Raw genomic sequence first — 15,959 nt, 5'->3', positions numbered from 1 at the left:
TTTCAACTTCAAAAATTACTTTATTGAAAGAAAAAACACTGAAAAGCAAGACATGTCAACAGCTGCAGCATGTCAACTTTTCCATTTTTCGTTCTGAAAAGTCTGGAGAGTAAATGAGTCCTAGAGATGACTTTGAGAAACTTACAAAAAAAACAAAGCATTATTTGCATAACTTCTCTAATTGATCCAATAAAATGAGGAAGGGGTTGGATAAATCAAGAAAGGAGAAAAAAAGTAAACATCAGAGTATAAATACGTAGGTAAAGGGCTATACAATTTCTAATGTCCCACTGTCAATTCAACACTTTTGTTAGTAAACTGAAGTAGGTTGTATAATGGTTGTTTTTTGAGGGGGATGCTTATTTGTTTTGTGTTTCAGAGGGCAGTAGAGTTCCCCTGAAATAGAAACAGGAGAACTGAACAACTTCAGTATGTGGCAAATATTAGAGAAATATGATATTAGTTGGTTTTGCCCTTTCATTTGCCCTCTAAGCTCCCTAAACACACTAAGAAATAAAAAGGGTGAATCTGAAAAATAACATTTTACATTTATTTAAACTTTACTTTTTCCTGTATATCTCAAGTTGTAAGCCACATCTTTGGTACAGGATGACCAACACTTTTAGTGTACCAACATGAAACACAACCAGTCAGAATCTCCTCTTCCAAAAAAAGTAATACAAAAATAGTATTTATATGGCCAGGCATGGTGGTTCACGCTTGTAATCCCAGCACTTTAGGAAGCCAAGGCAGGCAGATCACTTGCCAGAAGTTGGAAACCAGCCTTGCCCACATGGCAAAAACCCCGTCTCTACTAAAAAAATACAAAAATTAGCTGAGTGTGGTGGCACATGCTCACAATCCCACCTACTCAGGAGGCTGAAGCAAGAGAATTGCTTGAACCTGGGAGGCAGAGGGTGCAGGGAGATTTTGCACTCCAGCCTCGGTGATACAGACTGTCTCAAAAAAAAAAAAAAAAAAAGAAATATTTGTACACATTTGTTACTACTTTAACGTGAAAATATAAGAGTGAATGTTTTTCCAAAATTATCTTCTAATGTGTATGGTTTACTTTTCTACCACATAAATGTGATTACTTTGACAAACCAATGGAACTAGTTAACAGTGTGAGAAAAACATAACAATATGTCATTTACAGTGTTTCTGTCCTCTGATATACCAATTTAACTTCTTTAAAAACTCTATTGGATACTTAAATTTTATAGGCTATATTATTTTGTATTCTTAAAATATAGAAAGACTTGTTCTCTATTATACTTTAAGTTCTGGGGTACATGTACAGATCATTCAGGATTGTTACATAGGTATACAGATGCCATGGTGGTTTGCTGCATCCATCCTCTCCCCCTATCACCTACATTAGGTATTTCTCCTAATGTTATCCCTCCCTAATCCCCCAACCTCCTGCTATCCCTCCCCTGGCCCCCCCAACCCCCAACAGGCCCCAGTGTATGATGTTCCCCTCCCTGTGTCCATGTGTTCTCATTGTTCAACATCCACTTATGAGTGAGAACATGCAGTGTTTGGTTTTCTGTTCTTGGGTCAGTTTGCTGAGAATGATGGTTTTCAGCTTCATCCTCAGTCGAAAGACTTTTTAAAAGACAAATGTACGTAAAAGTAGAATGTACATGCAAAACAGCTATTAGCTATATTTAACAGAAATAAACAATGACTATTCTGTCTAGTCCATGATGCAGTAGGATAGTTTTACTTTTTCTGTTTCCTTCTCTAATAAAATACTTTCCTGAACTTCTTGTAGCCTTTAGAACATTTTTTCATGCAGTGTTAGCACTGAATATAGTCAAACATAAAAATTCACCTTGACTTTTAACTCTGCTCTTTTCAAGCCCACCTCACACATTTCTTATGTCAATTCAATGTGAAGGATCAAGTTAAATAAACTTAAAAAAAAAAAAATTTTGTAGAGATAGAATATTGCTTTGTTACCCAGGCTGAAGTGCAATGGTGTGATCATGGTTCACTGCAGCCTTGATATCCTGGGATCAAGTAATCTTCCGGGTTCAGCCTCCCAAGTAGCTAGGAATACAGCCTTGTGCCACCAACTCCAGCCAATTTTCTTTTCTCTTTTTCTTTTTGTAGATACAAGGTCTCACTATGTTGTCCATGCTAGTCTTGAACTCCTGGCTCAAGCAATCTTCCCACCTATAATCCCAAAGCATTGGAAACAGGAGAACTCATGTCTATAATCCCAATGCTTTGGGATTGATTATAGGTGTGAGCCACCGTACCTGGCATAAATATCCTTTCAACAAAATAATTTGGGCATATAAGAATTGGGATTTTATTTATTTAAAAGCAGATTTTCAACTGTAGTCCCAGCTACTCTGGAGACTGAGGCAAAAGAATTGCTTGAACCCTGAAAGTGAAGGCTGCAATAAACCAAGATCACACCACTGCACTCCAGCCTGGGCAAAAACAGCAAAACTCCATCTGCCCCTCAACCACTCCCACCAAAAAAAAACCAAGTTTTTAAATGTGTAGAAATTTGATTTTGGTTCTCAAAAAAAAGTCGAAAAGCTATATATATGGCTTGTTTGGTAGGTAGACCAATGTTTGCCAATCAGGTCTTTTCCATCTATAAATTCTATCCATGCCTACAATGCTCATTTTTAAATACTTTGAAGCATAATGATGTCATCGTAAGTTAAATCTCTTTATGAGCAAAAATGGTTTTTAAATACACAGATACACTAGTGAAACTGAAGTTCAATTCCAAATAAATTAGTTTTAGGAGAGAAACTGAGAAAATCCTGTTTAAGCTGGCTGTCCTTTTCTGGTGACTTTTTGTTTTTAATATCATTTCAAAAACAAGAGTCATTTTGTTCACTGCATGAGTGTTTATCACAACCTATATGTAACATCAAACAACTCAGGTCAGTCTGTCAATTCTTTTCTAGGCTGCTTTTGGCCTCGTCAAAGATCTACCAATTTTAGAGAAACAGCCTATAAATTTCTCTTTACTGTAATCTTTTTCTCCATTTTCATTCAAAAAGTATTTTAAATTAGAGAAGGACTTTTTTATTGTCCTATACTTAAAAAAATAAGATTTTACCACAGACCAAGATTTTAGCATCTTTTCTATAGCCAGCAAGAATTAGACCTTATTAAGCAATTTATTTTATTTTCTATTTCTTCTTGAGTTAGTCTGGTAATCTGTGTCTAAAAGTTTGTCCACTTTAAGTTAATACATTGTCATAAAGTTGACCATAATATCTGCTCACTCCTCTTAATTTCTGTAGAGTCAGGGGTCATGTCTCCTCTTTCATTTATGAATTTGGTTATCTGTCTTCTCTAATTTTTTTAATGGCCAGTCTAGCTAAAGGTTTGTCAATATTGTTGATATTTTCAAAGAGCCAACTTTCAGTTATAGATTTTCCCCATGGTTTTTCTGTTTTCTATTCATTGATTCTCATAATAATCTTTGTTTCCTTTCTTCTGTTTGCCTTGGGTTTATTTCTCATTTCTAGATTTTTAAGGTGAAAACTTAAGATTGTTGATTTTAGATCCTTATTCTAATTAGACATTTTTGAAGCTACAAATTTTCCTCTAAGCACTAATTAGTTGTATCCCATGAATTTTGATAAAATGCATTTTCTCTCCAGTTAAAAATAGTTTCTAGTTTCCTTGTTCAGAGACTATTTAGAAATATGTTATTTAATTTTCAATTGTTTATAGTTTCTCCAAATTTCCTTTTGTTGATTTCTAATTTGATTCCATTTTGATCCAAGAATGATTTCAATTCTTTTAAATGGAGATGGCTTTTAAGGCCTTGCAAATGATTTATCTTGGAGAATGTTCCCTGTGTTCTTGAAAATAATGTGTATTTTGCCGTCGTTAGGGGAAATAGTCTATAGAATAATATATACATATTATCCTATAAATTCTAAAGCAATTCTATTCCATATAATATGTATTCTATATGTTCTATAATAATCTCTACAATTATATGTATTATTCTATAGACTCTATAGATGTATTATATATTCTATAGAACTATAGTTAGCTAATATAGTATATATATTATTCGATAGCATTAAGTAATTTGTAATGTTCCTAAAGTCTTGCATATCGTTGATGTTTTTCTAATTGTTTTATCAAATATCGAAAGTGGGGTATTGAAGTCTCCAAGTATAACTACTGAATTGTCTCTCTTACCCTTCATTTCTGTAAATTTTTGTTTCATGTATTGGGGGCTCTGTTATTAAACGCATATGTTTACAACTGTTTTATCATCCTGATCCTAAGAATGAAAACATCCTTACTCTCTTTTGTTTACTTTTGCATGGTTTATCTTCTTCTATCCTTTTACTTTCAGCCTGTGGTGAATCGAACGTGTGACCTTGAAACCTGATTCTGTCATTTAGTACTTGCATGACGCTGGCCATGATAATCTGACTGCCTAAACATCAGCATCTTCATTCAAATGAGAATAAAGACAGACAGGAAGATTGTTATCGAATAAAGGAGACAATGTTTGTGAGGTAATCAGCCTGGCATGAGCAATGGATTACAAAAATTATTAATAATACTGCTAAAGAAGAAAACAGTAATCAAAATATACCCTCACCTTTTCTGATAAATATTGTTCATAAATTCCAACAGCAGCTGCTCTTAAAAGACCTTTGGTTTGGTTGGTTTGATGTTTTCCATCTCTCTGACGACTTAACAAAACCTCTAGCTGCTGTTGGGCGGTAACCCGGTATCCTTCCACTGTCATCCAAAAGAACAGATGTGCTTGTCCTCCAGTTTGCTGCATGTAATCTACCGATCAAAATCCATAACAACATGAATGTTAGTGTCACACAATTTAGGGTCCATGTAGCTGTATGACAAGTAAAGAAGGATTAAAGTTTCAAGGATTTAAAACTCTATATTTTGAAATGTTTTAGCAAATCCCTGAGGTGAAAATACAGTCGTAAATTAGTTAAGCTAAAAAACCAGTTATGTTAAAAACATAAGCGAAGGCATATATTTTGGAATTTTAAAAATCCCACTTTTCATGATAAAACCTCTAGTGAATAAATTCATAATGTAAAATATTCAACATTCGCTCTCAATAAAGATTGTTAGTTATGAGTATTTCTAAACACATTTTTAAAAATGACTCAACAAACCACATATATTTTTTACTCACAAAAATGAAAATGTATAGAAGTTTACTGAAAATGTTCTCCTCATAAAAGCAATTCTAATGTAATAGTAATAAGATATAAATAAAAAAGTATATATTAAAATGGTATAAAAACAAAATCCCTCATGTACACATGAACAAAAATGATACAAACAGGTTATATACACTGTATGTTCCCAACAAAGTACTCTCTCTCAATGAATTTTAATTTGCATTAGAATCTCCTAGAATTTACTTTAAAAGCAGTTTGTTAAATGCACATTACTTATGACAACTATTTCCTTCAAAACAAAATAAAGCTCTACCTCCATGATTTCTAAAGAAAAACATTTCAGAGAATAAACGGTGGATTGAATTTAGCATGCAAAATATTAACTACTTAAAATTTAATATTTAAAATTCTTAAAAATTTCAAAGAACATGTGGGAGTGTGAAGCACGAGAATTCTCTCTCTCCACTTCCACAACAAGCACAATGGCAGAATCTGATGTAACTGATCTGGAACTCTAGAATCTACTGAAGACTTGCAACATAAAGGGGAAGGCTTGGGAAGTGAGCTTTGGTTAATTGCAGTCCATTTCAGCTCTTAGCACAATTGCACCTACCCATTCCCCACGCCCAGACCCCCTAGAACAAGTAGCTGTGCATGCATTCCAGAATTAGTTTGTACACAGCAAGTAGGAACCAGGGTGGACAAAAAACACCTTGTCCTTCAAATATTTAGGATCTAGGCTGCTTCTGATCACAGAGGTGCAGACAAATATGGAGGCTTTGTTGTTATGTATCCCTTGATTGGTCCAAGCCCCTTTCCTTCCTGCTGAAGTAATGACCAAGGGATTTAGAAGACTGGCACCCTTTCCCCCTTGCCTCCTACAGTTTTATCTTTTTCTCTCTTTGGGAGCCACGTATTAAAAATTAGGACATTCAAAAGCAACCACATATGTGGGAAAATTAGAAAGTGACTATGCATGCCCAGAGAAAAGCACAAGCTCAGAATAGTCTTGAAAAGACCTTAAGTTTATACCTCAGGCTGATCCTTAGCATAGACAGCCTACATATTAAAACATAAAAAATAAAATAAAATAAAATAATAAATAAATAAAAATAAAAAACAGCAACCCTGAGGAAAGGAAAGAAAGTGATTTCCAGAGTTCCTACATTATTAGATTCAAATGGCCAGTTATTCATACACACACACACACACACACACATCCCACAAAGCATAGAAAGTACGTGGCAAGTGTGGCCCATTCAAAGAGCAAAAAATGCCAACATATATCAACAGAAACTGTCCCCAAAAAAGACCTGATGGAAGTTCTACTAGACAAAGACTTTAAAACAACTGCCTTAAAGATGCCCAAAAGACTAAAAAAAGATGTAAAGAAGATGTAAAGAAAGTAATAAACAATCAATGAACAAAATGGAAAGATCAATAAAGAGACAGAAAACATAGAACAAACCAAAATAAAATTATGGAGGTGAAAAGTATGTAACTAAAGTAAAAACTGCACTAAAGGAAACTTAAGGTAGATTTGAGCAGGCAGAGGAATCAGCAAATGTAAAGACAGAATAATAAAAGTTGTAGGGTCCGAGAAACAGAATAAAAAAATATGAAAAAGAGTAAACAAAGCCTAAGCAGCCTGCTGGACCAAGTTACATGTGCAAGTTCTACAAGGAGAAAAATGAGAGAAACAGGCAGATCATATTTGAAAAAATGACTGAAAATTTCCCAAATCTGAAGAAAGGCATGAGTATAAACATCCAAAAAGCTCAACAATCTCCAAGTAAGATGAATTCAAAGATACCGACACGGAGACACACATCCGAAAGCAGAAAGAGAAAAACAACACATACAAAAAAAATACAAAAGATTATCAGGTTTCTTTTTCAAGAAACTGTGGAAGCCAGAGGTGATGGAGTGATATTCAAAGCGCTGAAAGAAAAATACTGTCAACCAAGTTCCTATATCTGGCAAAGCTTTACTTCACAATGAAAGTGAAATAAGACATTCTCAGATAAACAAAAGCAAAGGAAGCATATTACCATAAGACCTGCCTTGTAAAATAAAAGAGTAAATTAAATAAAAGGACACTAGATATTAACTTAGTACTTGAAACCATATGAAGAAATAAATATCTCAGCAAAAATAAACATATGGGCAATTATAAAAGCTAGTATTATTTTAACAATGATTGGTAACTCTATTTTTCTGTTTTCTATGTGATTTGAGACCATTTTTAAAAAATCAACTATCAGTCTGAAAGCCAGGAATACTGTACTTTGATACTGTACATCCTGGTTTCTACTTAAGTTCAAAAGTAACTCATTTAAAAGAATTATTAGCCCATATTTTGAACATACAATTTGTAAAGCCTTAGTTTTGTGACATCATCAAAAAAAGGCATGTGGACAGAGCTGTAAAGAATAAAGTTTTGAATGCATCTGAAATTAAGTTGACATAATTTCAAATTACAGTGTCATAAATTTAGGATGTTACATGTAATCCCCATAGTAACCACAAAGAAAACAGCTACATAATATACATAAGAGGAATGAGAAAAAAAATTTAATCATGTCACTACAAAAAAAAAATCAACTAAATACAAAAGAAGTCAGTTACATAGAAAATTACTTAACAAAGAAGATATAAAGCATGTAGAAAACAAATAACAAAATGACAGAAGTATTTCCTTATTAATAATTACTTTAAATGTAAGTGGATTAAACTTTTTAATGAAAAGACAGAGACTGGTAAAGTGGATTAAAAAATTAATACAATGATATGCTACCTACAAAGATTTTAGATACAAAAACATATATAGACTGAAAGTGAAAGGATGAAAAATCACATCACATGCAAAAAATAACCAAAATAGAGCAGGGAGGGCTATACTAGTATCAGGCAAAATAGACTTGAAATCAAAAAAGGTTAAGATATAAATAAGGTCATTATAAATTAACAAGATTCAACACAGCAAAATGATTCAACAATTATAAACATTTACATACCTAGTAACAGATCACTAAAATATACGAAGCAAAAACTGACAGATTTTAAGGGAGAAAGAGACAGTTCCACAATAATAGTTGGAGACTTCAATGCTCTACTCTCACTAACGAACAGAACCAGACAGAAGAATGGAAATAGAGAACTTAACACAATGTATCAAGTAGATTTACAAACATACAGAACACTTCCCAACAACAGCATACAGTTTCTTCTCAAGTACACATGGAACATTTTCTAAAACAGATCACACAATGGGCCACAAACTGAGTTTCATAAGGTTTTCAAAAATGAGTATCAAGCAAAGTATCTTCTCAACTACAAAGGGATAAAAACTGGAAAACTCATATATTTTTGGAAATCAATACACTTTTTATTTACCCTACTTACCCTTTGAAAACATTAAAACAACACACACAACCAATTGATCAAAGAAGAAGTCACAAGATAAATCATAAAATATGTAAATTTGAATGAAAACAAAAATAACATACCAAACTCATGGGACAGAGCAAAAAGGAAGATCTCAAATCATCTTTCCTTATATTGTAAAGTTAGAGATCTTTACAACATAAGGAAATAGAAAAAGAACAAACTAAACCCAAAGCTAGCAGAAGGAAAGAAATAATAAAGATTAGAGCAGAGATAAACAAAAAAGAGAACAGGAACACAATAGTAAAAGTCAGTGAAAGCAACAGTTGATCCTCAAAGAGTGACAAAATTGGCAAACACTTATCTAGGAGGATGAAAAGAGAAAAGACTCAAATTACTAAAATCAGAAGTGAAAGTGGGGATATTACTTATGACACTAAAAGTACCATGAGTACTATAAACAACTGTATGCCAATAAATCGGATATCCTAGTGGAAACGGAAAAATCTACCAAGATTTTTCTTCCTAGAAACAGAAAATCTACCAAGACTAAATCATGAAGAAACTGAAAATCTGAGGAGATTGATAGGTAGTAAGGAAACTGAATCAGTAATCAAATATCCTCAATAAAGAAAAGACCTGGACCTGAATAGCTTTACTGGTGAATTCTATCAAACATTTTAAATAATAGCAATCCTTTTTAAATTTTTCCAAAAAATTAGACAGTAAACACTTCCTAACTCATTCTATGGGGCCAGCATTATCCTGAAAGCAGAGCCAGATAAAGATGGTACAAGAAAACTACAGACCAATGTTCCTTACAAAAACTGATATAAAAATCCTCCATAAAACACTGGCAAAACAAATTCAGCAGCATATTAAAAGGATTATACACCATAACTAAGGCGGCATTTAATCCCAGAATCCAAAGATAGCTGAACAGACAAAAAAAACAACAATCAATGTAATACAGCACAACAGAATGAAGGATAAACACCACATATCTTAACTGATGAACAAAAAGCATTTCACAAGATTCAACACACTTTCATGACAAAAACAATAAAGTAGGAACAGAAGGATACTACCTGAAAATTATAAAAGCTACATATGAAAAAGCCCACAGTGAATATTATACTCAATGGTGAAAGACAGAATACTTTTCTTTAAGATAAGGAACAAGACAAAGATGCCAGCATTTGCCACTTCTGTTCAATGTAGTACTGGCAGAGCAACCAGGAAAAGTGGAGAGGAGGGGAGAAAAGGGAAGGGGAGAAGTGCATGTGCACACATGTCCACACACACACACACACACACAAATATTATTCAGCCTTAAAAAAACAAAGTTAATTCTCACACATGCTATAACATGAATAAAACCTGAGGGCCTATCTATGTTAAGTGAGTAAGGCAGTCACAAAAAAGCAATTACTGTACAATCCCACTTATGTGAGGTCCTTATGAGCAGTCAATATCAGAGAGACAGAAAGCAGAAGGATGGTTGCAGGGTCTGAGGGTGTGGGGAATGGAGAGTTTCAGTTTTGCAAGATAAAAATAGTTTCGGAGCTAAATGGTTGTAATGTCTGTACATGGTGAATACATTTAATATCACTGAACTATACACCTAAAAATGGTTGAAATACTAAATTTTATGTGTATTTTATGACACAAAAATATTCAATGGCTATATCATTTAAATAGAGTTGATTTACCTACCCATAAAAAATTGTAGTGCAACATTGTCTACAAGAATGCTGTCCAGGGGGACTGTGCAAAGTTTCCCAAAGTTTGCTGCAAGTTTCACAGTATTTATTTCCTACAGGCAAAAGTGAATATAAGTTAATATTTTATCTAATCATTCATTGTTAAGATGTTTATATAAATATAAAGAAAAAAGCATCAAGCTACAATGGAGTAAAGATGAAGTTTACCCTTCTCATGCATGTTATTTCCCAAAAAAAATATGTATTCTGTGAATTTAAATTCCTAGTTAAGAGTTGCTTAGCAAATTAAAAATATTAACACATTAAAAATATTAGCATTCATTTATTTCAATATAAAATAAATAGAAATCACTATATTTTCCATTATTCTCTATCTCTATATATTCCAAATGAAAATGAACATTCCAGAAGCTAATAGGGTGAAGGAAATGTTTGAAATGTTTACCATATGCAAGATTTTTAAAAACTCAACATTTTCATATATAAAGTCTATTTTTTACTGGGAAAACAAAATCTGTCTAAAGAGAAATTTTGCTCCTAACTCAGTAAAAACTCTAATTATTAGAGGAAATGGGTTTTTTTTCCAGACTCTCTAAACAGTGAATTTCGGACATACTTTTCAAAGTCATAGAGCAAGGAAACAACCTACATATGAAAAACAAAAAAGGAAACTATTGGGTTGAAAATTTAAAGAGCATCTATGCGTCAGGCATTGTGCCAGATACACTACACATATAACTTCATTTAATCTGCAAAGCAATCCTGCTGGATATGTATCAGCAAGCCTACTTAACAGATAAGGAAAACAAAGATCAAAAAGGTTGCATATAAGTCACAAAGCTGGCTTCTCTATATTCCCAAATCCATAGTTCAGAACCCTCTATTTAAAAAAGAAAGATGGACAGGCTTACTATAAATCAAATAGGTTGCCATATTCAGAGGCAGATACTAAATTAAGCACAGGCAGTAAATAAAGAAAAATGAAGAGAACTTTTTAAAGAGAAAAAACAAAACAACAAAAACCAAATTTATCTCTGTAATTTGTATGTTCCTTCATAGAAGCACTGGACAGTAACAGCTAACTGACTTTAAGTGTCTGGTAGAGCGCACTCTAGAGACAGCACATGATTCCTACTAAGTCTCCCTTCTACAAATTCCATCACCTCTTCCTCCTGTCCAGCAATGGCTCCACAGATATGGGATGGGAAAGAAAATTCACTATAACTTTATCTGCAATATGAAAGAATAAAAGTTTCTAAGATTTCAAGATAAGTAACATGGCTATAAAACTGCAAAGCCCATAGGGATTCTGAGGTTACTGTAAAAAGGAAAACACTGTATGATCTGAACTCATTAAAAAATAAAGCTTGTATTCAAAATGGAATTGACAGGCTTGCAAACAAAATACCTAAATTTTAAAAGGATCCTATAACAAAAAGTGCCTGGGCAAATACACTGAGTAACAATGCTGAAAGGTCACTAACTCTGATATCTAGATAAGGAAGTAGTTAAAGAGAAGCACAAGTGAAATCTTATCTTTCTTCTGTTCTAATTTGCTTGAGTATATAACTAGTTTTAAAATAAAGTTAACCAAAAGTACACATACATACACACACACACACACACACACACACACACACACACGTATAACAAATGTGGGCCTCAAGTAATGTTTCATAAGTTATAATTCATCTAGCAAACTAAATTCAAGGTTTTCAAAAATAATTATTCTATTCCATAAGGAATCTAAATACACTGTAAAATTATAAGACCAGAGAGTCATAAATAAATTTTCAAAACAGAAAACTACAGCAGAAAATGTGAATACACTAAAAATCTAAGGGTATTAAGAAATGCTTTTCCTGCTTTAAAGCCCCAAGTCTCTGTTCTCCTTTGGGGTAAAACATCTCTACAGAGTAACTATCATTACTGTTTCTAATTTATCTCTTCCCATTCTCTGTTGGATGAACTCCAATTAAGATTTTTCTCTACTACTCCACAAAAATGTTCTCATCAGATCACCAGTAATCCCCAGGGTAGTAAGTCCAATGGAAAATCCTCAGTCCTCATCTTTCTCAATGTTATTCTTTGATACAGCTCATCTTTTCCTTTTATTAACACTTTTTACACTTGGCTTTTGAGATATTGGCAGGGACAAGGGGCAGAGAAATTCTACGCAGAAAAGAACGGTCCTGGAGAAACACTACCCTCAAGCCAAAAACCCTGAGACAGTGGACCTAAGTTGGAACTTATATCTCTGTTCTCTTGCTCAAATGTTGCCTTTGCCTAAACCACACGTGCCCCACCCCACCCCAACCTGTGCCTATAAAAACCCCAGACTCAGCTATTAGCCAGGACTGAGGCTGAACGCTGGAGAGAAGTGGCTTGACTTCAGAGTAATAGCCTGATGGCAGTAACTTCAGAGAAGAATCCGACTGGAGACAGCCGGACTTCAGGGGAAGATTACTTATGTGCCCCGTTCCCCTTTTCAGCATCCCTTCCCACTGAGAGCCACTTTAATTGGCAATAAAAATCCCCTGGATTTACAATCTTTCCATTCATTCATGTTACCTCATTTTTCCTGGATGCTGAATAAGAGCTCAGAAGCCAGGAGTATGGACACAAAAGGCGCCATACTGGCCCTTTGCCCTCATTGGTGGCGGGCAGCTGCCTCAGGCAAAAAGGCAAAGGGCCCACTGAGCTGTTAACCCTTAAGCCATCCACAGATGGCAGAGCTAAAGAGCACTGTAACACATCCTCTGGGGCTTTGGGAGTCACAGATACCCCTGACTGGACTGCTATGCGGCATGAACAGAGTTTGCTCCTGCCAGCGCTAAAGCATCTGGCCAGTTCCTGCACCCACTCACCTATGCTCTCCCTCCCTCGAGGGGTGGAATGTAGAGGATCCAAGTGGAGTTTGATCCCACCAATGCTTAAGTGGCAGACTGGTTCCAGCACTCATTCACTCAAGTTCCCACTCATTCGCTTGTGCGCTCCCCGTCACAGAGTTGAGAGTGGCAGGCTGGGTAAATGAGGCACCCCTATCACGAGTCCTGAGAAGGGGTCAGGGCACATGCTCAGGTTTCCCACCAATCTCACTGGGTATTTACTCTGTTTCTTTGGCTAGACTGTTTACTTTGTCTTAACTCTATTCACTGAAGTGTACTAGGACCAAGTCACTGGTACATTCCTACTTACACACACTCCTTTAACTCCATCCAGTCTCTCTCAACATTAAGTAAACATTTAATAATTCTGAGGATTACAAAATTTATCTCCATCACTAACTTTTCCTTAGAAATCAAGATTACTAATTATCATGTCTACTTGAAAGTCAAACAAGGATCTCAAATTAAAATATCCAAAATTCAATTCTCTTTTCCAAACCTCTCCTCTCTCAGTGTTATCTAATTCAGTAAAGAGCACCACTACTTATACAGTTGCTCAAATCAAAATACCCTGAAATTATCTTTGAGTTATTTTTTTCTTTTCAGTCCATATTCAGTCCATTAAGAAAATTCTATTGGCACTATATCCAGTCTCTAATAGCTTCTCACAACCTCCATAGACATCTCTCATCTAGTTTAAATCAGGAGTATTGAAAATAATCTCTCAGTTTCCATTCTTACCCCCATCATCTCACCCTTTGTGTCTGTTCTTCAAAGAGTAAAGGTAATAATTTAAAATTTTAACTCATAAGTCAGGTAGTGTCACTTGCCAGGGCAAATCTCCAATTGATTTTCATCACAATTAGAATAAAATAAAACTCTTACTATGGCCAGTAATGCCATAGATAACCATATAAAGATATAACCTCCCCCTCTTTCTTCTATGACTTCATTCCTAGCACAACAGCTCATTCATCCTACACAATTCACAATGACCTCCTCTAACTCACCAAAGACATTCTAACCTTAGGGCCCCTGAATTTGCTCTCATGACTACCTGTAAGATAGCACTTCAAAGACAAACAAAAACACATCACAGGACTAACTGCCTCATGTTATTAGGTCTCCCTGTGTTTAAGTGTCATCTAACCTCTCAGCACCCATCTAAACCAGTCCAAGACATTCTCTATACCCTACTTTGCTTTATTACTGTTTTTTTGTAGTGGGTGTCACCACCTGATATCATGCATCAATTTGCTTACTGGTTTATTTCCTGACACTGCAACTAAAATGTAAGCTCCATGAAAAGAGTTCATCTACTTGGCTCTTCTATAAAGTGCCCAACTCAAAAAATGGAATAAATGTAAATTCTGAATAAACAAATGACACACAAGTAAATACATAAATCAAAGAATTAAATAAAATCTTTAATTACTTTAACATTTTTCAGGCAGCGTTTTAATTAACCTTCTACCACATTGTAGAAGAGCTAACTCTTTTTAAAGTCCTCTTGTAAAGTGCTGCACTGGTAAATGTCTTACTTTTTGTCCTTGACTATGCATTTTAATCCCTATAAAGTATTTATAACTAAACATTAATTCAAAAGTACTTTACTTACTTTGCCTGACTGCAATCGCTGTATTCTTGAGTCACATACTTTCTTTACGAACAGTAAGCTATTTATTTGATTTTTGATAGTGTTGATATCTAAAAACAAATAAATCAAGAACTAGAAAGTGGTAACATTATTTGTGAAATACTTTAAACATGCACTTACTGTAATTTAACAAAATAATCGGTTAACAATTAATAAGGCAATTGTTTTATTGAATAAAATAAACCATCAGAAAGTATACAGTAAAATTATTTAATTGAAAGTGAACCATGCCAATTACCTTCACTTTAGGGATAATCACAATAATCACATTCTCTCATTCTGAAAATAATGCTTTTACTCTTAAGTACATGTTAACATAATAAGGAAGATTTAATTAAGGTGAAAACAACTAATAGCAGAAAATGACATTTAGGTAAATTAACCAAAGTTTTGAAGATGTAATAATCCTTCCAAAAAATATATTTTAAATTAAATACATTACTTACCATCACCAGCTGTATCTAGAGATCTAAGATACTGTAATTCTTCTGCTGCCTTATCTCTGACTGCCTCTAGCTCTCCAATATTGTCACTCAATTTAATAATGTTCATAAAGGCCTCATAGTTGCAATTAGAATCACGGATCTGAAAACAAGTTTAACAAAAAAAGGATGGAGAATTCACCTATTAAAAGGAAAACTGAATCTTAAGTGCCTACTATGTGCCAGGACAATTTGCTACATACTCAGTGTTTACAACAAAAAGAAAAAAGCTCTGTATTTGGGTTCCTATATTCCAATGGGTCTTAGACTGCAAACAAAATAAAGTAAGTATTATACAGCATGCTTGAAAGTACAGGAATAGGAACATGCTCACAATATCTAATGATAGCAAGAAACTCATGATGACTACTAAACCAAAGACCAGCTAAGCAGAAGATACGGTCAGCAGCAATGGAGGGCAAATCTTCTATTACAGTATAAAGGTTTTAGCTTTCACACTGAAGAAAATTAGAAGTTATACTGGAAGGTTTAAAAAAAAGTGTAACACTCTCCAACCTAAAATATAACACAATCACTGTGCTGCTGTATAAAAATAGAATAAAGGCAGACCAAAATCAGAAAAAAAGACCAGTTAATAATACAAGTGAAAGATAACATACTCAGGGAGCAGGGTGGTGACAGTGGTGGTATGGCAC

The 15,959-nt window shown here is 34.2% G+C and overlaps 1 protein-coding gene across 5 annotated transcripts in view; it reads right to left on the bottom strand.

Annotated features, from left to right (window-relative positions):
• Positions 1-15,959, bottom strand: part of SNX13 (sorting nexin 13) — a 133,698-nt gene that overhangs the window by 38,416 nt on the left and 79,323 nt on the right. For all 5 annotated transcript variants that reach the window (XM_021674181.2, XM_012450686.2, XM_012450687.2 and 2 more), the window contains 4 exons: positions 15,268-15,406; positions 14,783-14,871; positions 10,269-10,368; positions 4,610-4,803 (listed from right to left, as the gene is read on the bottom strand). In XM_021674181.2, coding sequence (XP_021529856.1) covers positions 4,610-4,803; positions 10,269-10,368; positions 14,783-14,871; positions 15,268-15,406 — 522 coding nt within the window. The remainder of the gene's footprint in view (positions 1-4,609; positions 4,804-10,268; positions 10,369-14,782; positions 14,872-15,267; positions 15,407-15,959) is intronic.

Source organism: Aotus nancymaae, unplaced genomic scaffold (genome assembly GCF_030222135.1).
Source record: "Aotus nancymaae isolate 86718 unplaced genomic scaffold, 86718_ANA_hifiasm-v0.15.2.pri h1tg000025l, whole genome shotgun sequence".
Lineage (NCBI taxonomy): Eukaryota > Metazoa > Chordata > Mammalia > Primates > Aotidae > Aotus > Aotus nancymaae.
The sequence above is the reverse complement of the archived record's forward strand: the minus strand, read 5'-3'. Positions and strand labels throughout refer to the sequence as shown.